The sequence below is a fragment of the Cryptomeria japonica genome, chromosome 4 (genome assembly GCF_030272615.1).
Source record: "Cryptomeria japonica chromosome 4, Sugi_1.0, whole genome shotgun sequence".
Taxonomy (NCBI): domain Eukaryota; kingdom Viridiplantae; phylum Streptophyta; class Pinopsida; order Cupressales; family Cupressaceae; genus Cryptomeria; species Cryptomeria japonica.
Window position 1 is genome coordinate 179,058,349 of NC_081408.1, and position 27,854 is coordinate 179,086,202.

At 39.2% G+C, this 27,854-nt stretch overlaps 1 protein-coding gene across 1 annotated transcript in view; it reads left to right on the plus strand.

Annotated features, from left to right (window-relative positions):
* LOC131032069 (protein Dr1 homolog) overlaps positions 1-27,854 on the plus strand; it is a 131,983-nt gene that overhangs the window by 84,377 nt on the left and 19,752 nt on the right. Inside the window, exon 3 of the mRNA XM_057962992.2 lies at positions 13,579-13,673. Coding sequence (XP_057818975.2) covers positions 13,579-13,673 — 95 coding nt within the window. The remainder of the gene's footprint in view (positions 1-13,578; positions 13,674-27,854) is intronic.

Consider the following 27,854-nt stretch of genomic DNA (forward strand, 5'->3'; position numbering starts at 1 on the left):
GATTGCCTTGTTAGGGTATGGTTAGGTTTCTTGCATGCACTATCATGTTAGGCTTGGCCGCTTCTCCATATGCCTAGACTGACATTCTCCTGTACACACCAAAGTCAGGGTTTCCCCTCTTTGACCATTGGTTCCTTCTCTGTGACTAGTTTGCTATAAATAGGTTGTTAAGCCTCATTGTAAAGGGTTCTTTCCCCACTAGTTTGAGCTATCTTTTTCTCTTTCACTTCTCTTGAAGACATATTTTCTTGCATTTTTGCAATTGTAAGTTTGGTGTTTCGCCTATGAATGAATTGAAATCATCATTCTTGCCTCTCTTTGACTTGTGCATGTTGTGTTTGTCTTCTTACCTTCATGTCAGGTTTGTATTTTGTGGCTCTCTCACAGATATGCTGTGTTAGCTTGTTTTCGAGTGTGGTTTGTGGAAAATCTTCTTCCTTTTGGCATTTAGTAAACCCTAACCTACATACATGCGTTTGGTGCCAACATACATGTGTTTGGTGCCATTCATGTAATTGAAGTTTGTGCATCTCCGGGGTATTTTGATTGATTCTTTGTGTCATTCTGGGGCGGGGAGAGAGATATCTCTTATCTTGGTGCATCACCTCTTTACTTTCTGCATTTCCTCACCTCTTTTCTCCTACAAGCTTGTTGACGTGTATTTTGTACACAATCAAACACAGAATAAAATACCTAAGGGTACCTTATCCTCTCTTGAATAAAGCCTCTGATTGCTGAAGATATCGCGAAAAAGGATCAATCAGGATGACTCCAAGGTTCTTGTATGTAGGATCTCTACATGTGGATAAGCTCTCTGTGGTATGATGTGATTTGCTGGAATCACAAGGGGACTTACATTTGATGCCTGAACTTCTGATTTGCTTTGAATATTGCTGGAACACAGGATCTTACTAGCTTGGACTTGAAAAAAGGAAAAAAGATGAGGGCGAGGAAAGGATCTAATCCTAACACTAAGAATGTAGGAGCAATGATTGATCTTTGATGAAATTCTAACTAGGTCTTGTTTTGACATCGCAGGACCATCTCCACAAGGCTAGTGCGATCTTCGAAGGAAAGCTTTATGATGTTCAAATCATCACTGCAGGCATAGACACCATCAGGTTGATGCATATCAATGAAGAGGTGACAATTGAAGTTAAGCTTAAGCTGAATGATTCCAGTTGACTACACAAGGCAAGTTTGCAATCAACAAACTGCTAGTAGTATGGATATACGAATTTCACCATCAATCAAACATATTTCTTCCACTCATCTAATAACATGAAATCAAACATGAGAAGTATAAAGACCATGCAAATTGTCGAATCGACCCATAAATTTCACCATTTCTTCAATGAAGTTACAAGTCTCTTACAACAACATCTTGGCAACAATCTTTGCCTTCTCTCTCTACTCTACTCTAATTGCTATTCTATCTTATTACTTATCTATTTCTAATTGCTTCCAACTATATTCTAACTATCTATATCCCTTTACAAAATGAAATGCCAGGGCTTATATAGTGCCCACAATACAATTCGATGGCTAAGATCAATTTGAGATCAATGGCCAGGATTCAATAATAAAAACCCTAATTAGGGTTTGTTACAACCATTACATAACATTTAATGCTTGACCAATGATAAAATTGTATTGCTTGGACACATGTCCTCTCTGGAAAAATCGACCAATGGATAGCCGGGGTAGGTACATCAGAGTTTGTGCCACCTTCCATGAGTTAGGTACATCGAATCTGGACATGCTGAGGTGGACCACACTGATTGGAGAAGTGATGACTAGGATGCCACCTCGTCCGACACTTGTAACTTGGTAGATATTCAACTTGATGTTGTTGAGAAGCTAGCTTTAATTAATTCATCTGGAAATATCTGCTTCTTCAACGAACCCTTGTTCTAACTTCTTGTGTCCTTGATGTGCAGGATAATTGATGTACCTCGCCTTGGAATACTGGATTGGAGAAGTCACCCTTGATGACGTTAGTCCAAAGAAGGCCGTCCTTGTCGATGCTAGGCTAGAGGAGGTCGCCCTTGTCCTTGCTTGATCGTCCTTGATCTGGCTTGATTTTCCTTGAGGAGAGTCTTCCGACTTGTAGATCTTTCGAGCTTGGAGTCGCCATCTTGATACCTCCACTTGGGAATTAATTCTAAAAAATGATGCAAAAATAGGAGAATTCGCTAGGCAAAATGTAGATCAAGACTCCCTTTAGCAAAATGCGCCCCCTTTAGCTTGGAAAAGAACTCCATCTTCCACTAGCTTCTTCAAGATCTGGAAATTCGCCTTCAAATGTCTTCAAAAATCTGGAAATTCGCCTTCAAATGTCTTCAAAAATCTGGAAATTCGCCTTCAATCTAGCAAGAAATACGCCTCTCCAATAGCCTTCAAGATGAATTTCGCCTTCCTTAGTCTCCACACTTGGTAGAAATTCGCTCCACACAAGCTAGATTTCGCACCTCCTTCCTTGCTTCTCCAAATCGCACTCGAAACAATGAGTGAATGATTTGAATAATGAAAAACACACCCCAAATATATAGAGTGCTCACCTTCCACTTACCCATAGGCCGACTTGGAAAACAGGCCAAAAATAATTAAAATTTAATAAAAGGAGAGGCCGACCTTTATAAAATATTAAATAATACCCCAAGCGCCCCAATTTTATTTTTAAATTAATAATAATTAATTTTAAATGCCTTTATAATTAAAATTTCGATTTTTTAAAGGCGTAAATTAATTATTAAATGTTTTGCGCACTTATTAAATGTCAATTTAATTTAAAAAAAAAATTTCAAGGTTTTATCGAAATTGGCATTTAATGTGTCATAGATGATATTGGCGCCTAGGCATGGCAAGATAATGGACATCAACAAGATCGCTCTGGTCCCTGGGAGAGGGACAGGAGCGCCCTTACACTTTAGCCTTGCAATTCTTGTTTTTCACGTTCAACACTTCATCCTGGACGTCCAAAATGGCATTTTACTTGAAACCTTGAGTTTGATCTATTCAATTTTTGGAACGAATGCTCCTTAGAACCATTTTCGCCCTGGTCCCTGGGAGAGGGACAGGAGCGATTTTGCATTTGTAAGCTCACTTGTGTTTTGCTAGCTTCGAAAATTATCTTCAACGGATCGATTGCGTCTTCCTTCACCCACCTCAAACGCGAAACTTGCCTTCCTTTTGCCAAAAACTTGTCTTGTGAGAAAATCGCTCTGGTCCCTTGGAGAGGGACAAGAGCGCCCTGGCCTTTATGAGCTCATTTATGCCTTGTTAACTTTCAAAACTATCTTGAATGGGTTGATTACGTCCTCCTTCATGCCTTTGATGTGTCAATTTGTCCAAACAAGGTCAGGAATGACTCCACTAAGCTTTTTCGCTCTGGACCCTTGGTGAGGGACATGAGCGATTCGCCTTGGACCCTTGGAGAGGGACATTTTCGCTCTGGACCCTCAGTGAAGGTCAGGAGCGAAATTTGACTTTTCGAACTATCTATCAGGACAATTTTAATGGAATATAACATTTAAGTCTTTCTTATACTTTAAGTTATATTCCATATATACTTTCAGGATGTTTGAGAGTGGTTTCAGGCCTCCAGGAGTTATATTGCAAAATCTAGTTTTTTGAGGTTTTTCAGTTTCCAGACTTAGTCAAATTTCAGGATCAGGACATTTTAGACTTAGCCAAATTTCAGGATCAGGACATCACTCAAGCCGGACTTGCTATCCTATTGATCTTCCCGACAGAACTCAAAATGCAAAGGCTAACTAACAAAACCCTAAAGACCTAGAAAACAAACCCTAAAAAGCAAAAAAAAAGCAAGGATCCCCATTTGCAATGGGGCGATGTGTGAAAACGTCACAACAAAGCTATTAGAGTAGGTCTAGAAGTAGGATTTGAAGTGTTGGGTTGGTTCAATTCTTGCACTTGGATTAGGAAGGAAGCCGACCTTCTCAAGAGATTCAACCCCTTGCACAAGGTCCCACACTTTGGGGTTGTTTCCATGTTTCATGAGGTTGCTGAGTTGATAGCTCAACAAGGATGCAAACTTTTGTGACAATAGGCACCTCAACTTATCATACCTCTTTTAGTTATCTTTAGAGAATTTGGCGTAGGGATTACTTGACATCCAGCAATAGGCTTAGTTGTTTGTGAAACTTGCCACACAAGGAAGTAGCACAAAGCTCCTATTTCAAACAAACAGGCTTTGGAGAGCCTTGAGAGTCTTACAATTGGTTCTTGTAGACATTTGTGGGCCAATAAATATGACATCGATCATTGGTGCTAGGTACTTGTTTTCATTTGTTGATTGTTATAGTAGGAAAATGTGGATGTTTCTATTGATGTCAATATCATATGTTTTTAAAGAATTTCAAAAATTCAAATCATTAGTAGAGGGAGTCAGGATGTGACATTATAACTCTTAGAATTGTGTAACATATACCCTTGTTTTTTGTTTGTTTTGTTTTCCTATTTTTGGAGTGCTTTATTGTTGAAGAGAGATATGTAGAATATTTGTTCCACAATAATAAAAATTGCAGAAATATAATAACTCCAGAAATGACAATATTCAGAAAACTCCATGGGACCATGGGAAGATGTGTTGTGACCTAATCACACATCACCCCATCCTAGATGGGGACCCCCTACTTGTTAGGCCCTCTCAGTCTTTTGTTTTGGTTTTTGGGGTCTTTTGGTGGCAGTCTTGTCAGTCTCTTCGCTTTGCGAGTGTTTAGGGGTCAAATTGATTAAGTTTGCTTTTCGTTTGAACGAATTTGGTGAAGTCTAGGGCCTGTTTTGTCAATTTTAGGGTTTTCGCCTTTAGTGCTAGATTTTAGGGGTTTCTGTTAGGGTTTTGGAAAAACTGAACATATAATTGGAATCAGGATCCTTCAAGGAACCTCCTAGTAAAATTTAAAGCCAAAACGGAGGAAGTTCCTATTTTTTACGGATTTTACTGAGTCCCAAAATGTCTTCATTTTGCCAAAAAGTCAAACTTACTATTTTTAGTAAGTTTCTACTGATAGTAAGTCATCCTGCATCTTGTTTTGGGGCTCTAACACTGACATTTTGAAAAGTTTCTACTTTTGGAAGTTTATATCTGATAGGACCATTCAGGCAAGGTGATGAATATCAAGCATTCATGACTACTAATTCTAGAAAGTCAAAAAAGAAGACAAAATCAGTCAAAAACGGGTAAGTGTTGGAAGCCCATTCCAGAAATGGAGAGCTCAAGAAATTCACCTAAGTCCAGAACAAGCAAGGAAATAATGAATGCCTCCTTCACTGCAAAAACTTGCCCAAAGCCAAGAATGGGCACCAAAATGAAGTGTGCATGGAGAGATGGAAAATTGCAAGAATCCATGCCAAGGGTAAAATAGCCCCCAAAAGTGAAGGTGGCGTGGAAAACCTCAACATACATGAATTCCATCCCTGAGCAAGAATGGCGCCCAAAGGAGTGATAGGGCGCTAAAGGAGGGAATCCATGGAGAGCATGGAAAATGCAAAATTCCATGCACAATGCAAAATAGCGCCCATACCTTACGAGGCGCGCTAAACTCACACTGCCATGGAATTCACAAAAACATCAAAATTCCTCCCCTAAGTAAAAATTGCGCCAAACACCAAGGATGGGCGCCAAAATGGAATGCCTAAGGAAAATGAGCAAGGAACGAAATTCTTCCTTCATTGAAGATTAGTGCCCAAGACTAAGAATGGGTGCCAAAATGAAGAAGAGTTGGAGAATTGCAAAAAGGGGTGAATTCCATACCCTATGAAGAATTGTGCCAGGCACCAAGGTAAGGCGCCAAAGTAAGGGTGCCTTGAATTCATTGAAAACTTTAAAATTCCCTCCTTGAGTGCAAATAACGCCCAAGGAAGAATATAGACGCCAAGCAGAGGTGTCCATGGAGAGTGTGAAAAGAATGAATTTCCTCCATCAAAGTCAAAATTCTATGCCAGTTAGGAAAATTGAAAATTCTTCCAAGGCTCGGAAACGATGAATTCCACCATGTGAAATGAATTCCATGCTCAGGTTTGAAAACTCAAAAAAATTGCCTAAGGCATGAAAATCCAAGGGTCAAGGAGGAATGAAAAGCCGAAATCTCCTCAGGAAAATTTACAGATTTGGAATCATGAGAGATTTCTCTCTCTATTGGACCTAGGTCCTATATTTTAGGGAAATCCCTAAAAAATAGGAGATGTTGGAGAAGCGTGGAAAATTCCTCAGGAGCAGGAAACGTCAAGTCAAGACGATAAATCAGGTGAATCTTGAAGAATATTCTAATTTCTCTCCAAAAATTTGAAAGAATGGGAAGTTAATGAGTTGGTGAGGGGATATTCTAAGTATGACGCATGACTAAGTGCATTAAGAGGAATTTCCAAATTTGAACTCAACAACAAGGAAGATTCCATGTGCATGACGAGAAAATGGGAAAGTATGACGCATAATGAATGCAATTGCCAAAATCGATGCCCCCCAACTTAGCAGCACGATTTGAGAAATTCTATATAAGCACGGAGACATATTTCATTTTTCACGTGCGAGTTTCAAGCAAGAAGAGTTGGAGAAGAAGTAAAAGTCATACTTAGTGAATTTTTCATCATGGCGGAATCAAAGAAGGCAACTACCATCACCAGGCAGGCACAGATAAAAGAAAAGATGAAGGGCTTTCTTCCGGTTTCCCAAATAAATTCCAGGTGGAAGGATATCAACGATACAACTTTGGGCACATTCAACCTAGCTGCCTTCAAGATTAGAATGTTTGGAACAACAGGACATAATTCATCCTCGACAGCTGTCAAGTTTGTCAAGAGCGGAATTGTTGCGGTAGTTGGTTTTCCTCCCGCTATTCAGTGTCCAGATTTGATTCTGGAATGTGCAAATCATTACAATCTAGAGCGGAAGACAATTTCAATGTTAGATGGCAGGCTGCTGGTGACATTGACTCCAACGTCAATTGGTGAAGCTTTTGAGATTCCTTCATACCATTCCATGACATACAGGACCATTAGCGGAGCTCAAGCAGTGTATGATGCGGGTCCTACCAGGTATGCTGATATAATCAACAAATAGTGGTTGCTGAAGCCTAGCCACATGTCTCCAAAATGCCTAAGACTCACTATCTTTGAATTCAAATAGGAATATGTGGACCTGATAAAGACGCTGAGCATGGTAATGGGATGTTCACATACTGTGAATTTTGAAATATTAATGTTCTTCTAAATCTGCGAGATCCTAGAATGCAAATGGGTTAGTAGATTGGGCTAGATTGATCAGCCATTATTTGCACGAATAGCTAAGGGACTTGAAAGAAAGGAAGTCCCAATCCTTCTTCATGAGCTCCTACGTAATTTATATGCTTGCAAGAAGGGGAGGATTTGATGGTTTGCTAGCAAATGGAATCATGGGTTGCAGACTAGCACAACTGAAATTGCATGAGTGTTATCCTCAGCTGCATCTTCACAATGTTAGTTCTTACAAGTTGGCGAACGACACCTTCACTATGTACTTGACAAGACTTATGCAGAATGAATTGCACACAAGGGTGTCACCACAAGCTAGAGCCTTGATTCAGAAGTATGAAGCCATGTTCTTACAGTTTTCGAAATTCGCCTATATCAAGACGCAGGGATTCTCATTCCAGTCATACAAATTGCCAAGGTATCCATCTGACAACTTGGTATTGCTTGAACTCATGAGGCAGTTAATAGCCTATGATCAATTGCAAAAGAAGAAGCAGTCTATTGAATTCCTAGTTGTCCTAGGTGATTTCGTGGAGGTGTGCTCGGGTTTGGAAGTAGCTGAGAAAGCAGTAGAGGAGTTAGGATTCTACCGCCTAGCATATTATACATCCAGAGCTTAGTATGATCCTTAACGCCAAATCAGAAAGGTTGCTGGGGTGAAATTCATTCATAAATTTCACTTAGAGGATTATTGGGCAAGTGCCAAGGATGACCTTGAAGTTCGAAAGAAAATGTATTCCAGACTGCTCCTTGACACCATTCGGATAAGTGAAATTTTCCAAGTGCTGGATCAAGTGAAAGAAGATTTGGACTTGACGCAACCGAAATTTGAGAAAGTGAAAGATCAGCCCATTCAATTGCTAGACTAGTCGGAGCTCGAAATTGATGATTTGAATATCTTGGCTAGACCTATGTTGAAATTCACTAAATACTGGGTTGATCGGCAGATAAGGAAGTTGAAGGAAGGAAATGTTCACTTGACCTATCAGTTGATGGGAAGTCTTGATTCCCATAGTGAAACAACTGAAGGATCTTCGCAGGCCCAGGCAGAAGGAGAGGTCCGACTTGATAAAAGGGATAAGTGCTCCAAAGAGGCCAAGGATGGCAAGGAAGAAGGATGTTCAACAAGGAGTCCAGCAAGAAGTTCATCATGAAGTCCAATAGGAAATCAATCAAGAAGTTCATCAAGAAGTTCAGCAAGAAATGCAATAGGAAGAACCTCTATGAAAGAGAGCAAGGATAGAAAGGGTGCAGTGACCAGCAAGTTCTTCCAGTGTGCGGGAGGTAGAGATGTTCCCACAGGAAAATCCAGCGGATCCACCTCCAGGCAATACTCGAACACTGGATATACTCAGCATCAGTACTTTACACAGACCCAATTAGCCAAGAAGTCAAAGACAAGAAAGTCCTCCGAACCAGGAAGAAACTCGTCAGGATAGTTTCATGGAAGCTATCCTTGGCGAAATGGAAGAAGAATCACAGGAGGAAGAGTAGATGGAAATCCATAGTCACTCCATTCCCGCTCTTGATTGGTTGATGGATAGACTAAGAAGGGAGCCAAAAAAGGAAATTGATCCAGCCTAGGAATTAGAAGAGTTGTTGAAAAGGATGGATCAGCTGACAAAAAAGAAGGCTCCATGGAATTTTCCAAGGTCGTGAGGGATGAAGCTGGATCCCAAACCTTGCACATAGCTGAGCCTGTAGTAGATAAGGGCAAGATTGAAATTAGGCCGAAAGATTATGATATTAGACAAGTTGATCTTGGTCATGCTTCCACGGGACAAGTAATTGAGGACTTCGAAGGATCTTCCTTAGCCTTGAAGGAAAAGATGTAGAAAACCAAGGCAAAATGCAAAAGGCCGAGGGAAGAAAATAGAGCCTTATGCGAATACATTAGAATTCTTAAGCGGCCGCTCAGGGAAGCAAGTCCCCCATTCATTCCTCCTTCTTCCCTCCCTAAGGAAGTTGTATTGTCCCCTCCTTAGTCCCCTCAGATGTTTTGGTGGAGGTTGACCTACTATTGGGGTCCCGCAGGTCAGCAGGGTGGTATGGGACCCAACCCGGGGTTGTGGAATCCAGTTTGGGAGCTTCGCAAGTCTTCCAATTGGTTGTGGGGAGTTATTTTTATGGTTAAAATTGAAATATTAAAGTTGGCCTTATGTGAATAGTAACAGAGAAACATAAGGATGAATAGTGAAAAGTGACTCCCTACCTAGTAACTCAAGTTGTTTTTAAAAGGGGGCCATTTTGTCAATGAGAAAATAGACCCTCAAGGTCAATTTTAATTTTTTAAGGCCAAAAAGAACCCCTCTCATGGATCAAACTTCTTGGAGAGTTATAAAAAGTAATTTTCATAACATTTGGGCTCATTCTTACATCTCCATTTTCAGATCAGCAGCTTGCATGAGGGTTTCAGCAGCTTGGGCTTCCAGGTACGCCAACTCTTGGAAGAATTGAGGGATTTGGACGGAAACCCATCTCCTTGGGTGTCAGTTTCCATCATAATCCATCTTCAGTGTGCATATGGCAGCTTCATTTGAAAATCTTTGAGCAGATTTATCAGTTAGAAGGCAGGGTTTCTTCAATGAGTTGCAGGATTGACCGTTTAGAGGCCATTTCTATCTTTTTCAAGCTCTATTTCAGCTAGCCGCTCTATTTTGGGTAGAAGGGTTTCAAACCCTAGCATGTATTTAGGGTTTTGACATTAATTGGAGCTGATTTCCATATTTCTATAGGCTGGAAACTTGCATTAGACTTATGAGTTCATGTTAATGTTATGTACATTGAATTTTTAAGTAAATGACAGCTACTTATTAACCTTCCTTGTGTGTTATGCAATGTATTAGTTTAAATCAGCAATCTCTTTATGTCATATTCAAGAATTTTGCATAAAAACCTCAAAACCACTCAAACAAGAACAAAAACCAGTCAAATCCCATCCAAATATATGCTGGCCAAAGACTTATCAACAAATAAACATTGCATATAACCTCCTAAGTTGGGTCAGATTGGGTAAAATTTGGAGTGGAGATCTTTTAGTTGTTGATGACACAGAAGTAATCAGAGCAATGGCACAAAATTCCAGGGAATGGGTGGAGGATGTCTACACTGCAACAAGAAAATTCATTGAGGATTTGGCTTAGCTTCATTCTAGGTTTGTGGCCCTTCTGAATAGATTGGAGATAGCGGAAGGTTTGTGGGAAGATGTTCACATATATCAAGACTTAACCATTCGGCGGCTCAGGGCTCTAATGAAGTTTTCGAAGCAAACACTGATTGATGGGAAAGTAATTCAGGAGAACGAGGTTTATGACTTTCCTTGGTGGTTCTGCGCAGTTTTCTCAGGAAAGAATACCTTTGACAAATTCAGTATGGAGTCTTTAACTTTGAAAGACTCAATTAGAAGGGTGCAAGAAGAAGTCATCAACGCAATTGAAGCACTATTCGCAAAGAAGCTCAGTGAGGGTGGAGTGATAGTGAATTACCTGAAATCCCAGTTACACGAGTTCTTCTTTGTAGGTTCATTCACTAAGGAACATTTTGCAAATGTTTCTTCATTTTCTAGTACGATGAAGAAGACACAGGAAATCATGGAGTGGCAAAGCTTCTTTTCCAGGAGTGAGGAACTTACCTTGATGGAGTTTGATATTGAAAATGTGCCAAGTGTCTCCATCGGAGAGCTGGAAGCCGTCATCAGTAAATTCATTGCGTATGCAATTAATGAGCGGAATAATGGTCATCCATTCCTGGAGGAGAATCTTTTGACTGAGTAGTGGCGGCGCATTTACCGCTGGAATATTTTGACTTAGTTGCGACTTGGTCAATGCATGTTGAATACATGAGGAATCTTTTTGCATGCAACCGTCTTGTTAATGGTTTTATGACGGATTCTCTATGCATGTAGCCGTTGCATGGGGAATGATGGACATTTATTTCTTGCATGGGAATATTTGTTATAGTTTGGGCCAGTTTAATGTAATGGGGTGCATTTAATGCACAAATGGATGCCATTTTTGGGCTTATTTGAATTAATTGTATATGGGCTTAAGGGGTATTAAATGTTGATTCCCACCTTGTTGCATTTTAAGTGGAGAATCTTTTAGGGAAAACCCTAATTAGGGTTTGCATGTAGCCAAGGCCAGAAGCTTATATAAAGGGGTGACCCCCCTCATTGTAAGGGAGGAGAGATTGTTGTTGAGAGTTTTTGAAGCACTTAATACATTGTTCAATTGTTGGTGTGTTCTTGTGTTGTTTTGAAGCTCGCATGGTCTCACTCTCTTCATATAGATTAGATTTTCTTTCATGTTGTAAGATGAATTGGATTTGATAGGGTTGCTTATTTCAAAGTCCGTGCTCATACTTTTGGTGTGCAGCTGATTGTTGCATACTGTGCAAAGTTAGCCCGAGCCTCCGTTATATGTGTATGTTTAACTTCAATTATCAGTGGAGATTGTTCAATTTGATGGATTCTATTGGTGATTTGAAAATCTTTCACACACCCTCTAAAGATTGCATCGCCTTTGTGTAGTTGTGCTTTGCTGGCGAAGCGAAGCGTGGTTGGATTTCGCATAAGTGATCCCCTCTCCTTGTTCTTAGGCTTAGATTAGATTAAGCTTAGTTTTCTAAACCCTATCCCATTTACCTTTTTGCATATTCCAAATCCAAAAATCCAAAAAAAAAAACAGAGCTTTCATTGCAAATCTTTCCCATAAAAATCCTTGAACCCGTAAGTTTGTTAAAATCTTTTGTGAGCATACGTAAGGCCCCTTGGGTAAACAGCAAACCCATGAACTGACTGAGTCACGTCCACGCGCGAAAGGAACCTTGAGATTAGCCGTTTGATCTTTCTTTGTTATCTTAGCATACGGTCTAATTTTAAACAAGAGAGTGAAGTGATTTATTCTTTGTTCGGCGTAGTCCTAGAAAACACATCAACAAGATGGAACTCTAATTTATTTTCAGAATAGGGAGGACAATATATCATCAAAATGGGTAATACCCAAATAACTAAAATGATTACAAATATATTTCAAGCATACCCATTAACTCCAACAATATAAAAGTCGGATTTGGCACTAAAATCTGCAAATTGGCAATGGTAAACTTGGACACCACTCTCTAGAGTCACCTCCAAAAGCAATAAAATGGATAAATCTGATGATGCAGGCCCAAAACGCCTCAAAACAACTGCAATCTCCCCTCAAACCTCAAATCAACCCCCTTTGAAACCCTCATGCCACCTTCTGGGAAGTGCGGCAAGCAAAGAAGAGTGTATGACCAGACAAGGAGGATGTATGACTTGCAATAATCAGAAACAAACTCCCAACTCCCTCCAAATTGATCCTCAATAATCTGATATGCAGTAATCTTTAGCAAAATCAGAATATGAAGCCTCAAAAATTAGTCCAACTGTGATTCCAAGATGAAATCACTAAGTAATCCTCTAGATTGGGTGTCTCACAGTCACACCAATGTGGAAGATGCTCCTTGCAAGGGTTTCTGTCCTCACAAAGCCATAGGATGAACAAGTCCAACCAGCAAATAAGATTGCCAAGACATCAAATTAAGCATCTGAAATGGGCTCTTCAAACTCACTTTTATATCTTTCCCAAAAAGCGACGCCCGTTTTTGCCTTTGGCTTTTTAATTTACTTGTGTCTCCGAAAGTGGTGTCCAACCTCAGAAAGGCCCGATTCATTAAATTTTAACACTTTTACTTTAATATTGGGTGCCCATACTGTCCTTTATTAAATATATTAAAATAATGATAAAGTTAAATCTTTAATTTAGCTTTATAACTTAATAACTTATCATTATTTAATATAAAAGCATTAGACTATGTCAAATATTGAAATATCAACATTAGTTCCATCCACCTACTATACTAAAAATAACAATACTGACAACTGACTTGGTGCCTGGAACTGACTTACTAAAATAGTAAGTGTGGGAAAACCATTTGAATCCACTCCAGAAAAGGGCATTATAACATCTCAACTGTTTGAGCTCAAAGAAACACCTGTCTCTATTAGATTAAACCAATGTAAAAGAGCAGGCAAGTGCGCTGTGGTGTAAACTTTTTTAACTAGTCTTGTGTCCATTTTCTAGTCTACTTGCTTTTAAGTAGTCCTATGACTTAAAAGAATTTAACTAGCAATTGGGACATTAATACATTTTGTGTATAGACAATTTTAATAGTATACAAATAGTAGTGCCTTGAACTTATGATTTGATTTAGGCTTGTTAAATTTAATAGAAGTGCTTGCTCATAGGAGTAATATTTCTTGGCACAATTACTTGTCTCAGGCACTTGTTTTGACTACAGAGTTTATCAATTTAATCTCTTCGGAGTCCAATGAGATATGCTACAAAGAGGAGAAGCGAACTATTGCTCCAGAGCATGTTCTAGAGTCTCTCAAGGTTGGTTCACTGTTGTCTTGTAACTGAAGTATAGCACCGAAATAAAGAAGAGAACTTTTGAAATATTTGATCTCTTTGTAATTTAATCACTGCTTTGCTTGTATGTAAATTGTGTGTTTGTTTTGTGGTAATGTTACTTTCTGCTGCATGTTCTCATATATGAGAAATGATATTCTATTTACACTCAAAGTTGGGCCTTGCTTTGTCTTTATATTGCATACTAATTCTTTATCCAGTTACCATCAGGGAATTGTAAATTATTTTTGTTTGATTCATAGGTACATTCCTTTGTTATTTCACTGCAGCATTGAATTTAGTATTATAATTAAAATGGTTTCACTCATATATTTTTGTTTCAATAAAATAACAACAGGACTAGACTCTTAAGTAGCTTGGGATAAAATTGTGAAGCTATATGTGACATTGAAACTGAAATGTTAACATGTTTCCTACTAGATATTTATGAAACCATTACATGGGTCTTGGTAGGTGGTTTGATTATATAAGAAGTTAAACAAATGCAGGAAATATGATAAGTTAATAAAAACAAATTTTTTGATCTGCTATCAATTATTGTAAACAAATAACACTGTTATCAAGTTAGATAGGGTCAAATCTTATGTCAATATACTTGACTTTTTTATTGATTTGAAAATCAAATCTTGACTACAATACTAGAGTCAGTTTTATTTCCATTTCAGTACGGATAACTGCATTAAGGACCTGTATGCAGGGTTGTGGACGACTAAGGATGATCAGGAGCATCCTAGGGAAGAAGATTGCCTTGCATGCAGGGCTGAAAACTTAGCGTTTTTCCAATTTTGGCTAGTTTGCAACTGGCAACAGGTGGCAAACATCTGTTCACCCTGAAAAACCAGCAAACTGCTGTGGCAAATGCTGAAACACTGTCTTGAAGAGCCATTCACCTTAGTAAAATTGTCAGAACTGGCACACCATTTCTCTAAGCAACAAGCAAACTCGTTTTTGTGTGTGCAAAACATGGAATATAAAGGGTTATGTCTGTCTGTTTCCACTTCTAAGCATTGTATGCATGTCTTGACCACTGGGGAATGTGTGGGAGGTTACAAAAGCAGCTTTGATGATTGCACATGGGTTGGCACTAATGTTTACCTTTGAGGACCACAGGTATTGAAGGCAGCATTAGAGCAAGGTAGGGGAACAAAACAGTAGAGAAATGTATGTTTGAAATCTTGAAACTTGTTGAGCTTTGTTTAATTGTGTTTAGGCCTTACTACATTGTACTTGACTATTCTTGAATGCTACATCTAGGTGGCAAACCAGCAAGCCATTGCAGCAAATACTGAAACACTAGCTTGAACAGCTGTTCACCTTGGCAGACTTTTCAGAAGCGGCAAACTATTTCTCTGAGCAACAGGCAAATTTGTTACTGTACATGCAAAACATTTAATTTGAAGGGCTGTGTCTGTTTTTCAACTTCAAAACATTGGGATGTGCATCTTGACCCTCGGGGAATGTGTAAGATGTTATAAAAACCAGCTTTGATGACTGCACAGGGTTGGCATTCAGGTTTACCTTTGAAAGCAAGAGGTTTTGCATATTGAAGACATCATTAGAGAAGGGCCTGGGAACAAAACAGCAGATAGATGTATTTTTGAACTTTGATGGTCATGTTCAGACCTTCATAAATTATAATAGACTATTCTTGACTGCTACATAGTGGAGATGGGAAGGTATATTAGTCATTGTTTGTTGTTCCTTGCTGTTGTTTCTTGATGGAGATGGAAAGGTATCTACCATGTTGACTGCAACTTGTGTCTCCATTCTTTCTTTATACAGTTTCAACTTTGATTTGTTAATACTATCCTTTAGCAGAGTGTTGTCCAAATTCTCCAGCCTGATGGCTTCATTCTCACAAATTTCTCAGATTTTAAAGGGATCGAGCCATCACACCTTAAACTTACCTGGCTTGATCTTGTTATGATCGTTATATTTCAAAACTAAGTGTCTTGGCTCAAAGTTCATTCTTTGGAGATGTTTATTATGCCAATACTATCTTTGACGTTGCATGCTCTTGGTCACCCACTATGCAAGCACTCTACGTTTGTCTAGTTTTAAAAACTAAAACTGCCTTTTCTTCAGGCTCTGTCCCAAAGCCTGTTCTCCACTACGAATCTCAAGCTTGGTACCATGTACTCAATAGGGACAATTGCTTCTTAATCGTACATTGACTAGAAGGGTGTTGTTGATGTGTCTTTTATACACAATCAAACACAGAATAAAATACCCAAAGGTACCTTATCCTCTCTTGAACAAAGTTATTTGAATGCTGAAGATTTGCCTAAGGATCAATCGAAATAACTCTAAGGTTCTGGTATGTAGGTTCTCTACCTGTGGATAAGCTATGTTGGTGTGATGTGATTATGCTGGATTCACAAGGGGACTTACATTCCATTGTCTGAATGCTTTGATATGCTGGAACTTGAGTCCTATCTACTAACTAGAATAATAAAGAAATAGCAAAAGGTAAAGGGTTCAGAAAGTCTACTCCAAGACATAGAATGCAAGAAGATAGATGAAGGACTAGGTGGAGTCCTATTGGGTTGGGTCTCACCATCAAGTTGAACAATCTGATACCAACTCAGTGCAATCTTCTAAGGGATGCTTCGAATATGTTCAAATCGTTACACCATCAGACACTGATCACCTCAAGTTAATGCATGAACAATAGACACATAACAATTCGAGATTAAACTCATTCAATTTCAATTGACCACATAGGGCACACTTAACATCAGTAAGAGGCTAGTGGTATGGACTAGGCAGATTTGGATTCAAGACTAGGGTTTGATGTGCCAAAGCTTGACTAATTGCTTGAATTTGGTTCGGTTCTGCAGTAGGTCCCATATGAAGTAGTGGCCCAGTGATGTTTTGCCCCATGTTCTTGCTTACTTCAATAGCTTTTGCATATGTTGCATTCAAATCATTTGGGGTGGGATATGCCCTTACAAACATATAAGTGAGATGATCTAAAGCTCCATAATAAACTTCCCTTGGATCCGCGATGAGATATGGATGTCGTAACATCGTGTAAGCTCTATGGAAACTATTATTGAAAGAAGTGATAGGCCCATGTTCTCTCCTTTTGATCTCAACAAATTGTCTATATAACTCAACAGGCATTGTTGGAATGCCAAACTTTGCAATAAATGCATCTTTCATTGCGTTCCATGTTCTGATTGACCTTGTTGGTAGATGAATAAACCAAAAGTATGCTTCTTCTCCTAACGAACATGGAAAAAGTCTACAGTCTACGTCTCCGTATTCAATTCGCCTGTTGCGTAAAAGGTCTTCGAACATCTTGATATGATCTTCTGCTGTATGATTGAAATCATTAGTGTTGAACTTAGGACAGAAGTTCTTCGGATTTTTAGGCATATCATGATATACTGCAAATTCTAATGGTGATGGATTATCGATCATCCATGTATCACTGTTAAGTGCATAAGCAAGAGGAGGATTGTGAGCCATCGTGCTTTCTAAAGGTTGGAAACTTGATTGAGTACTTGATGAACTGACTTGACTGACTAACTGTGTAATTGCCTGGATACTTGTCTGAATTGCTACTTGTACTTGTTCTTGAAGGGATGGAGTTTGTGATGAATCAGATGTATCTTCTAACCTCAATTCAGGTTCTCTTGAAGTATTTTCTCTCTGAGCCCGCTTCGATCTTGAAGTGAATTGAAGTTCGGTCAGCTCCTTTGTGCCTGGTGTAGATCTCAATATCCTTTGGTGCTTTTCGGGCGAGAAAGAACCAATATGCTCCAGCGTGAAGATCTTACTTCTTGGAGATCACTGTGGGTTCCTTTGGTTACGAAGTTCTCTGGCAGCAGCTCTTTGATGCTCTTCAGCTCTATCTACTTCTTGTCCTAACACAATTCTAACTCTAGTATACTCAGCGTCACTTCTCCTTAGGTTCCAAGCAAGGTCGTTCAATCCTGAAATAATGTCTTCTTGTACGTTGCCTATCTCCAAATTGGGTTGTATTACTTCGTCCAATCCTCTATGTGGCAACACCATTGTGATACATGTTTATCTCAAATTTTGATGAATTCCTTTGAGATAAGATTTTCTTTGAATAGTATTGTTCCTCTTGACGATCAAATCTTGTATAGAAAAGTAGGCGAAGGCCCTCCTTCTAGCACCAATTCTGTTGATGTGTTTTTCATGCACATGCGAACACAGAATAAAATACCATAAGTATCTTATCCTCTCCAGATGCTTGGAGTTATTTCGATTGATCCTTAGGCAAATCTTCAGAATTCAAATAACTTTGTTCAAGAGAGAATAAGATACTTATGGTATTTTATTCTGTGTTCGCATGTGCATGAAAAACACATCAACAGGTGTATGCCCTGTTGTCACTTTGTAGGTCGTAAAGTAGGTCCACCATACAAGTGACAGCTTCTCCGAGTTAGCCTCTTCGATGCCACATGGTTTATGAATGATAGACACCAACGCCTTATTCGTCGATTAGGCTCGATTGTTTTCCCTCAGGTAGTATAGACTTGACAAGTTATGAAATATATAGAACTTTGTCGTGATCAACCAAATGGCATGATTGCAAAATGTACTCTTCCATCACTTGTGATCAGAATTGGAATACTGTACCTTGTGACGATATGCTCATGTATGAACCTTGTCGTACTCACAGTCGTATTGTTTGGCAATGCTCTTGCTTTTGCCCACTTGGTTAGATACTTTGTTGCTACCACCATGTATCAGCATCGATGCAGTTGATTGACCTTCAATGGACCAGTGGAGTCTAGTCCCCATCTCTCAAAGAGCTCTAAGGATTGTGAAGGAAACAATGGCATATAATATCGCTTGAGGGGTTTGCCTATTCGGTGGAAGGTGTTATACCCTACTACCTATCGAGCGTCAGTTTGTACCATTGGCCACCACAATTAGGCCAGTAGAACTTTATGAGTTGTGGTGTTGGGTTGCATGTGTCCCTACAAGACCTCATGCACTTCCTTCAGTGCGCTAGGTATTTCCTCCTGCATTACACATCGCCTAAGCACTTGATTAGATCCCATTTTGTATAGTAATCATTTACCAATCGAAAAGTTTTTCTTTTTAGGGCTAGCTTTCTTCTCTCTTGGTGGCTGTTGTGACATTTTCACACATCGCCCCATTGCAAATGGGGACCTCAACTTTTTTTTCCAGTTGCTTGTCATAAGTCCAATCAGATTGAATAGGTCCTTATTTTGGTGAGGTTGGATGCCGGTTGAGGTGAGTGCTTAAGGTTTTGAAGTTATTGTTGTCTTATACTTGGTAAAGTTGCTAAGAGTGAGGGGAAAACACATTGAAATGTTGAGTGAGCAGGTTATACTGATGTTGGATGGTGACTTCGAGTTGGATCTCAAAACTCCGCATGGACTGACTTCCACTTCATGGCAAATGGTCCAATTTGCTGAAGAACATTTCCACTTAGTCTTGAAAACCTCGACCATGCCTTGATCATTTCTAGTTGCTACCAATATCCCCGACTTGCCTTAGATTACTTCCACTTAGCCTCAAAATGTTTGACCATCTTGCATCAACTGCCTCTTCGTGAGCAAAAGTTTGATAAAAGGCAGTATAGTGACAAAGCAACCCTAAAGCTATCTCTATTTATTCAAGCAATGTGGCACTTGAAATGCACTCAAATTTGAGGATAAATTTGTCCAAAACAAGATCGCCCAAACTTGAAGTGCTCAACAAGGATGAGGATCAGACTGAGAAGCAAGAGCAATCAGTCCTTGGAGGATGATAGCACAGTAAAAATTAGAGGTGAAATATAAGTGATCAGACCTAAAAGAGATAGTAAAATCAGACATGAGGATGCGAATTGCAGCAAACACAATCAAGTCAAAGGCATTTTCAGTCCTGTTGTGACCTAATCACACATCACTTCATTCCAAAAGGGGACCGCCTACTTTTTAGGTCCTCTTGGTCTTTTGGTTGTGGTCTTTTTGTAGCAATCCCTTCGGTGTCCCCTGGTCTGCAAGTGTTTTGATAAATCTGATCGTCTGTAAGTGTTTTGAGCAATTTGGCTAAGTCTGGAGCTTGTTTTGTCTATGTTATGAGTTTTGCCCTTTAGACTTAGATTTGAGGTCATTTTCTTGGGGTTTTGGCAAAACTGAACGTAGCAATGAAGTTAGAACCCTTCAAGGAAGCTACCAGTGAAATTTGAGGGAATTTGGAGCACTTACTATTTTTAGTAATGTTCACTACGTCTTGGGTTGGCCTAATTTTGTGTTTAAGCAAACTTCCTATTTTTAGAAGTTTCTAATTTTAGTAAGTCTATTTTTAGTGTCACTTTGCTTCTATTTCTATTTTTAGTAAGTCTAGTTTTGGTAGGTCTATCTCAGGCAGTTGGTAGGACACTGATGGCAGAGCATTCCTGAAAATCCAAGTCCGGATTTGGAAAGTTGAAAAAGCAGATGATCAAAAATGGCTGTCTGGAGTTCCTTCCTGAAGTGGAAAAGCATGGAAAATCTTCCTCAATCCTAAAACTAGAAAGATGAGATATTTTTCAAGGCAAGGAGGAAATTCCAAAACTTCAAAAATTTCCTTCATCCTAGTATAAGTGCACTCCAATTGAGGAATGAGCACTAGAATGATGAAGAGGAGGGAAGTCAACAATTGCCCAAATTCCTTCACCTCCTAAGAATGGCGCTCAAGGAGAAGACATGGCGCTAAAGTCATGAATAGGAGGAATTTCCTCTTCCCTAGCAAAATAGCGCCCAAGGATAGGGGCAGAGCGTTGGAATGGTGGGGAGGAATTTCCAAGTTTTAAACAAAATCCAACTCCAAGTGAAATTTCCGCCCAAGGCATGAAGTGGGTGCTAAAATGACCTCAAGGAGGAATTTCCTCAAACACTAGAATTCCTGCATCAAGGTGAAATAGCGCCCAAGCAAGGAGATGAGCGCTGGAAAGGGGGCAAAGGAGGAATTAGTCTCCAAGTCAAAATTTTCCTCCACGACATAGGAGAATTGCACCCAAAGTTAGGGGGGAGTGCCAAATTCAAGTCAAGGAAGAAGATTCACTTTTTCAAAAAATTCCTTCATCACAAGAGAAATGCGCTCCAAGTCAGTACATGGGTGCTAGAAACATAACAAGGAAGATTTCCTCCCCTTGGATAAAATCCCTTCCTCGAAGAAATGCACTCCAAGAAGGGATAGGGCACCAAAATGGCATCAAGGAGGAAATTTCCAAGAGCCTCAAAATTCCTTCTCCAATCCACAATATGCTCAAGTTAGAAATAAAAAGTGGAAATCAAGGACAAGGAGGAAAAAGTTCAAAGTTTTCCCTCCATCAATATGCTTTCAAGGACGAAGATGGAGCAAAGATTTCATGTTAAGGAATATTGTTTCATCTTCACAAAAATTCCTTCCTCTTCTTAGAAGTGCACCCAAGTATGCACAAGGCCTTGGAAAACATGAGATTTGACTAAGGCATGAAGAAATTCCTTCCTTGGGGGCAAAATAAAATCAAGGTCAAGTTAGGGAGCCAAAATGATACCAAGGAGGAACTCTTTCCGTCAACCAAATTCCTCCACTTCTCTTGAAATGTGTTCCAGGATAGAGGTAGGGTGCAAAAATGTGGCCAGGAAGGAAAATTCAACTCCGACAAAATTCCTCCTCTTCAGTTGAAATGTATCTAAGGACAAAAGTAGGGCACGAAAATCAGTACATGGAGGAATTTTCCAAATTTTCCAAATTCCTTCACTTCATCAAAATTATGCTCGAGGATTGGGATAGGGTGTGGATTTCATGACAAGTAAGATATTTCCTCCTTTAACAAAAATTCCTTCCTCAGGGAAGAAATGCACAGGAAATTTTTTCTCAAACATGGAAAAAATGGTTAGTTGACAAAAAATATTTCTCTAGGACGAGGTATGCATGAGAACACAAGAAAATTTCCTTCAAGATAAAAATCTCTCTAGAAAAGACTTTCTCTCTCCTAGAATTCCAAACATACAGGATTCCCTCAAAGGTGGACAAAATTGTTAAAATTCTCCCAAGGCCAGAAAATGTTAAGAGTTTCAAAAATCCACTCAAGGAGGAAGATCCGTTCTTTGTTCTTCCTACCTCTCTTCTTAAGGAATCTGTTGATATTGCTGAAGAGGTCAGGAAGAGGGCTTAATATTCTGAGGCATGGGTGGAAGATGTTTTCACTACAGGCGGAAAATTTATTGAGGACCTAGCTCGCCTTCATTCAAAATTCTGTGCCCTCTTGAATAGGCTAGAAGTGGCGGATAGTTCATGGGAGGATGTACACATTTATCAGGACCTGACTATTCCTCAACTCAGAGCATTGATGAAAATTCCTAAGAAGACACTGATAGACGAGAAGGTGATCTAGGTAAACAAAATTTATGACTTCTCACAGTGGTTTTGTGTTGTTTGCACTGGAAGGGAAGCCTTTGAAAGATTCAACATGGAATCTTTGACTTTGAAAGACTCAATTAGAAGGGTATAGGAGGAAATCCTCAATGCAGTTGAGGCTTTATTCGCAAGAAGGCTGGATGAAGGTGGAGTGGCAGTGAATTTCCCAAGGGACCGGTTACATGAATTCTTCTTTGTGGAATCATTTTCCAAGGCACATCTGGAATATGTTTCTTTATTTTCTGACACTATGTAGAGGATGCAGGAAATGGTAGCAAAATGGGAGAAGTTTTTCTCCAAAAGTGAAGAGGAAATTTCCTTGATAGAGTTCAGGATAAAGAGCGTGCCAAGTGTCTCCGTAGGAGAATTAGAGGCGATCGTCACCAAATTCATTGCTTATGCCATTAATGAATGAGATAATGGCCACCCATTTTTGGACGAAGGTCTTTTGATCGAATAATATGGTGGCATATTTATTTCAGGAATATTTGATTGGGTGGTGGCTGGGTTAGCGCATGCTAAGGTAGTGGAGCATCTTCTTGCATGTAGCCGTCACATTTATGGTATCATGGTTGATTCTTGCATGCACCCGTCGCATTTAGAGGATAATGGGCATTTATGGCAGCATGGGCGATTTTGCATAAATATTTATTGCATGTTGGGCGAACTTAGTGAAAGTGGTGCATTTAATGCACAGGTGGATGCCATTTTGGGCATGTAGGAATTAATTGTATGTGGGCATAATGGGCATTTAATGAATGTTCCCACCTTGTGGCATCATGTGTGGGAATCTTTTAGGTCAAACCCTAATAATTGTTTTGCATGTAGCCAAGGTTTGAAGCCTATATAAAGGTGTGACCCCCCCTCATTTGTAAGGGAGGAGAGATCGCTTTTGAGATTGTTGCAATAAGATGGTGAAGCAGAAAATTCATACATTGTTCAATTTGATGGTGTATACTTGTTTTGTTTTGTAACTTGCATGGTCTTGCTTTCCTCATATTAGAGTAGATTTGTTTTCCAGTACTTAGATGAATGGGATTGATGAGATTTTTTGCAGTGAAACCCTTGCTCATACGTTTTGTTAGTAGCTGATTGTTATTAACTTTGTAAGGTTAGTCTGATCCTTTTATATGTGGAAACTTAACTTCCATCATCTGATGAACATTGTTCTTTCATGGTGTTCATTGGTGGTATGAAAAACTCCTACACAAAATTAGAAGATTGCACCGCCTTTGTGTAGTTGTACAAAGGTGGCGAAGCAAAGTGCGGTTGGTTTTACCCAAGCAATCATTGTCTCTTTGTGCTTAGATTTAACAAGCTTTTCTAAACCCTCTACTATTTACTTTTAGTATTTTCAAATCCGAAAATCCAAAATCCTAAAAAGAGCTTGTCATTGACAAATCATCCGTGATCGAATTCCTTGAAAGTCATAAATCGTTTAATCTTCTTCAAGTGTGCGTAAGTCCCCTTGGATTATCGACATATCACATCAAGCCTACTGAGTCACGTCCACTGCAAAACTAGAACCTTGGAGTCAATCGTTTGAATGTACTACAATCTTAGCCTACGATTGAACTTTGATCAAGAGAGTGAAGTGACCATTGGGCAACTTTATTTTGTGTTAGACACTGTCATAAAAAACACGTCGATAGAACACTTTCTTACTTCAGACAAGTTGGCATGACCAATTACATCCCTACTATCAATCCAATTCCTGCTCTTGCAAATCAGTTGGTGCCCCATCCAAGAGCTCCGATGTCACAAGTGCTGCCACCGCAACCGGTTTATCTGCAGAATACAACATCTTCATCTAGAACTCAAGAAGAAAAGGATGAGATGAAGGAGTTGGTCAAGCAAGTGAAGAAGTTGTCAACTGAGGTGACTTACCTCAGAAATCAGAACAACCGTGTTGATGTGTTTTCTAGGCATATGCAAACACAAAATAAATTACCCAAAAGCATCTTATCCTCTCTTGATCAAAGTCTCTCAAATGCTGACATGAGGATCACTTGGGATAACTCCAAGGCTCTTCAATGTTGGGTCACGACGTGTGGATAAGCCCAGTTGGCCATTGTGATTGTTGTTCCTCCAAGGGGCCTTATGTTGTATATGAATGCTTGAATTGCTAGAACTTGATCATTTGATATTGCAATCTTGTGATGCTTTTTATCCTAAACTAGCTTGAGTTGAAAAAAAAGGGCAAAAGGGAAAGGGTTGAGGACTTCTATCCGAAGACTTAGAATGCAAGAAAAGGGTGAACAATTCGATGGAATCCTACTGGGCAAGGTCCCATCATCACACTGAACAATTTGACACAAGCACAATGCAATCTTCTAAGGTGCAATTCAAAGGTGTTCAAATCATTACCATCAAACATGATTACTATTCAAGTTAATGCATAAACAATGGACATATAACAATTGAAGTTACTCATATAAATCTAGTTGACCACACAAGGCACACTTACAATCAACAAGAGGCTAGTTGTATAGACCAAATGGATTCCACACAGATGCATTCAACGAATTCCTCCATTCAATCTAATTACTCATCATCTAACGTGAAGATCCAACAAGAAACCATGCACTTGTAAAGAAACAACACGTTCCACCATAACTTCAATGAAAAGGAAGTTTATTTACACCAAGGCAACAATTTCTCCCTTCTCTTCCTACTCTACTCTAGTTGCTATCTGCTATCAAACTACTAACTATTCTCTATTAACCTTTACAAATGAAGAGATTGAGCTTTATATAGAGAGTTCATTACTTTGAATGGCCAGGATTGTTTCTGATCAATGGCCAAGATTTTACAATGAAACCCTAATTAGGGTTTGTTACAACAAACTTAATCCTAGCCAATGAAATAATTCTAACATTTTGATACATGTCATCTCTGGAGTGTTTGACCAATAGATAGGGGGTAGGTGGTACATTGGAACTTGTGCCCCCATGGGTGAGCTTGGTTCATTGAATCGAGACATGCTGATGTAGGACTTCCTCTGATTGGTGGAGTAGTGACTGGGATGCCACCTCAACTTGCACTTGTGGATTGGATTCTTGATACTCAACATTATTAAGCATCAACAATGATGATGATGAAGGTGTGTTCCCAAATTATATCATGTTGTTCAAGATAATCTTCTAACTTTGATTAACTCTTCCGAAACTATCCTCTTGAATGTCTCAATGCTGAAACCCATGAAGGTGCAAGGTGTAGATGTTGACTCCCTCTTAGTTTTGAATCTTGATATTGCCTTGGAATAAACCTTTGATGTCAGGACTGCTTCTTCACTCCTTTGGTATTCCTTCTTTGTGATGTTGTAGTGAGGATTCATGAATACCTTGAGAGCCTTCCTATGTAATCACCTTCCTTGATACCTTTGTGCCTGCTGATGAAATCCTTCTTCTTTTGAATGTCATGCTTTCCTTGTGTTGTGTTCCATCTTGGTGTAATCTTGAATGTGCTTCCTCACTCCCGGCTCTGATTCTTCAATCAGACCTGGAAAAGAAGACATTTTGAATCATATTGATGAAGTAACAAAATGAACTAAATCAATACACCCCCTATTGTTGACGTGTTTTTTATGATGACGTCTAACACATAATTTAGTTACCAACGGTCACCTTACTCTCTCTTGATCAAGGTTAGGCCATATGCTAAGATTGCAAAAAAGATCAAACGGCTAACTCCAAGGTTCCTTTATGGAATGGACGTGACTCAGTTGGCTGATGTGTTTTACTGGTAATCCAAGGTGCCTTATGTTTGAATCGTTCTTTCAATCCTTCGCTGTGGCTTGGAACTTCATCATCGGATATGGCAATTCTGTGATGCTTCTGCTTCAAAATCAACTGAAACTAAAGGGGAAAGGGTTAGAGGATCTACATCTACTCCTAAGGGCAATGATATCAATGAATAGTGCTTTGGTGGACAAATTCCAGATAAACCAAGATCTGCTTCGCCAAGGTCAACTATAACTCCGCAAGAACCGGTGCAATCTTCCGAGGATGTTAGAGGATTTTCAAATCGAGAAAGTGCATTTGAATACCCAGAATGGAGCAATCTGAACGACTATCCGCAATCGAACTTAGCACAAATTTAGGGGCTCAAACTAACTTTACTCTGCAACTTACAATTAGCAAGATGCAAAAAGTATGAACCATGGAAATTCGTCGAACACCATTACATTCTCCGTTGAAATCAAAGCACTATACTACTATAAGTGAGGAAGGTGCAACCATGCAAGCTTTGAAAAAATAACTTAAGTGGACACCATCAAAGAACAATGTTTCACTATTATTATCTCAAAACTTATCGCAACAATTTCATGCAAGTCTCCTTCCTTTTACAAATGAGGGGTTCACCCCTTTATATAGGCTTCATGCAAAACCCTAATTAGGGTTTTCCCCAAAAGATTCTCCACTCATGATGCAACAAGGTGGGAATCGACAATTAATGACCCATCATGCCCATATACAATTAATTTTACGTGCCCAAAAATGGCATCCATTGTGCATTGAATGCACCATTTCTTTCAAATTTGCCCAATGTGCATTGAATGCACCATCACTTCCAAATCGGTTACATGCAATAGATGCTCCACCATTGCATTAAGTACGATGGCTGCCATGCAAAAAGAATCTGCCATAACGCCTTAAATGTGACGGCTACATGCAAAAAAGGTGCTCCATTAATTCAACATGCGCTAACCTAGCTACCACTTGGCGAGAAACCCTTGGAGAGAGAATATTTCATCTGGGAGGAATTTTCTTTGAAGTTTTGAATTTTTCTTGTTCCAGGGAAGCTTTTTCATCAATTTTGCACATTTCCCATTTTTTAGGAAAATTTTCAAATTAGGGTTCCAGGGTCCAGGAGAGAAAATTCTCTCACAAAACCAAATCTATCATCATTTTGAAATTCGGATGATTTTTGATGCCCACAAATGGATTTTTCAAAATTTTTCCTAGGGGGAAAATTTCTTATTCAGGTCATCCTTGATTCCTTCCTTGCCTAAGAAATTTTATCTTTAATTTCATCCTTGGATGTGATTTCTTCCTTGCTTGGAATTCCATCTTGAAGGAAGGAATTTCCAACACTTAGTCAATTTTTCACCTTTCCTAGAATTTTGTCCTGAAGGAAGGAATTTCCAACACTTGCCAAATTTTTACCTTTCCAAGAATTCTATCGTGGAGGTAGGAATTTCCATCACTAAGCTAATTTTTCACCTTTCCTAGAATTTTGTCCTGAAGGAAGGAATTTCCAACACTTGGTCAATTTTTCACCTTTTCCAAGAATTCTATCGTGAAGGAAGGAATTTCCATCACTTAGCTAAATTTTCACTTTCTTGGAATTTTGTACTGAAGGAAGGAATTTCCAACACTTAGTCAATTCTTCACCTTTCCTGGAATTCTGTCCTGAAGGAAGGAATTTCCAACACTTAGTCAATTTTTCACCTTTCTTGGAATTTTGTCTTGAAGGAAGGAATTTTCAACACTCAGTCGATTTTTCACCTTTCTTGGAATTCTGTCTTGAAGGAAGGAATTTCCAACACTTAGCTGAATTTTCACCTTTTCCAAGAATTTTGTCGTGAAGGAAAGAATTTCCATCACCTAGTCAATTTTTCACTTTCCTAGAATTTCTTCTTCTCAGGCGCAATTCTTCCCTGAGGAAGGAATTTTTGAATTTTGAACCTTTCTTCCTGAATTTTGATTTTTATGTATTTCTTTCAACTGTGGGCACATTTTGGAACTAGAAAAGAAATTCTGG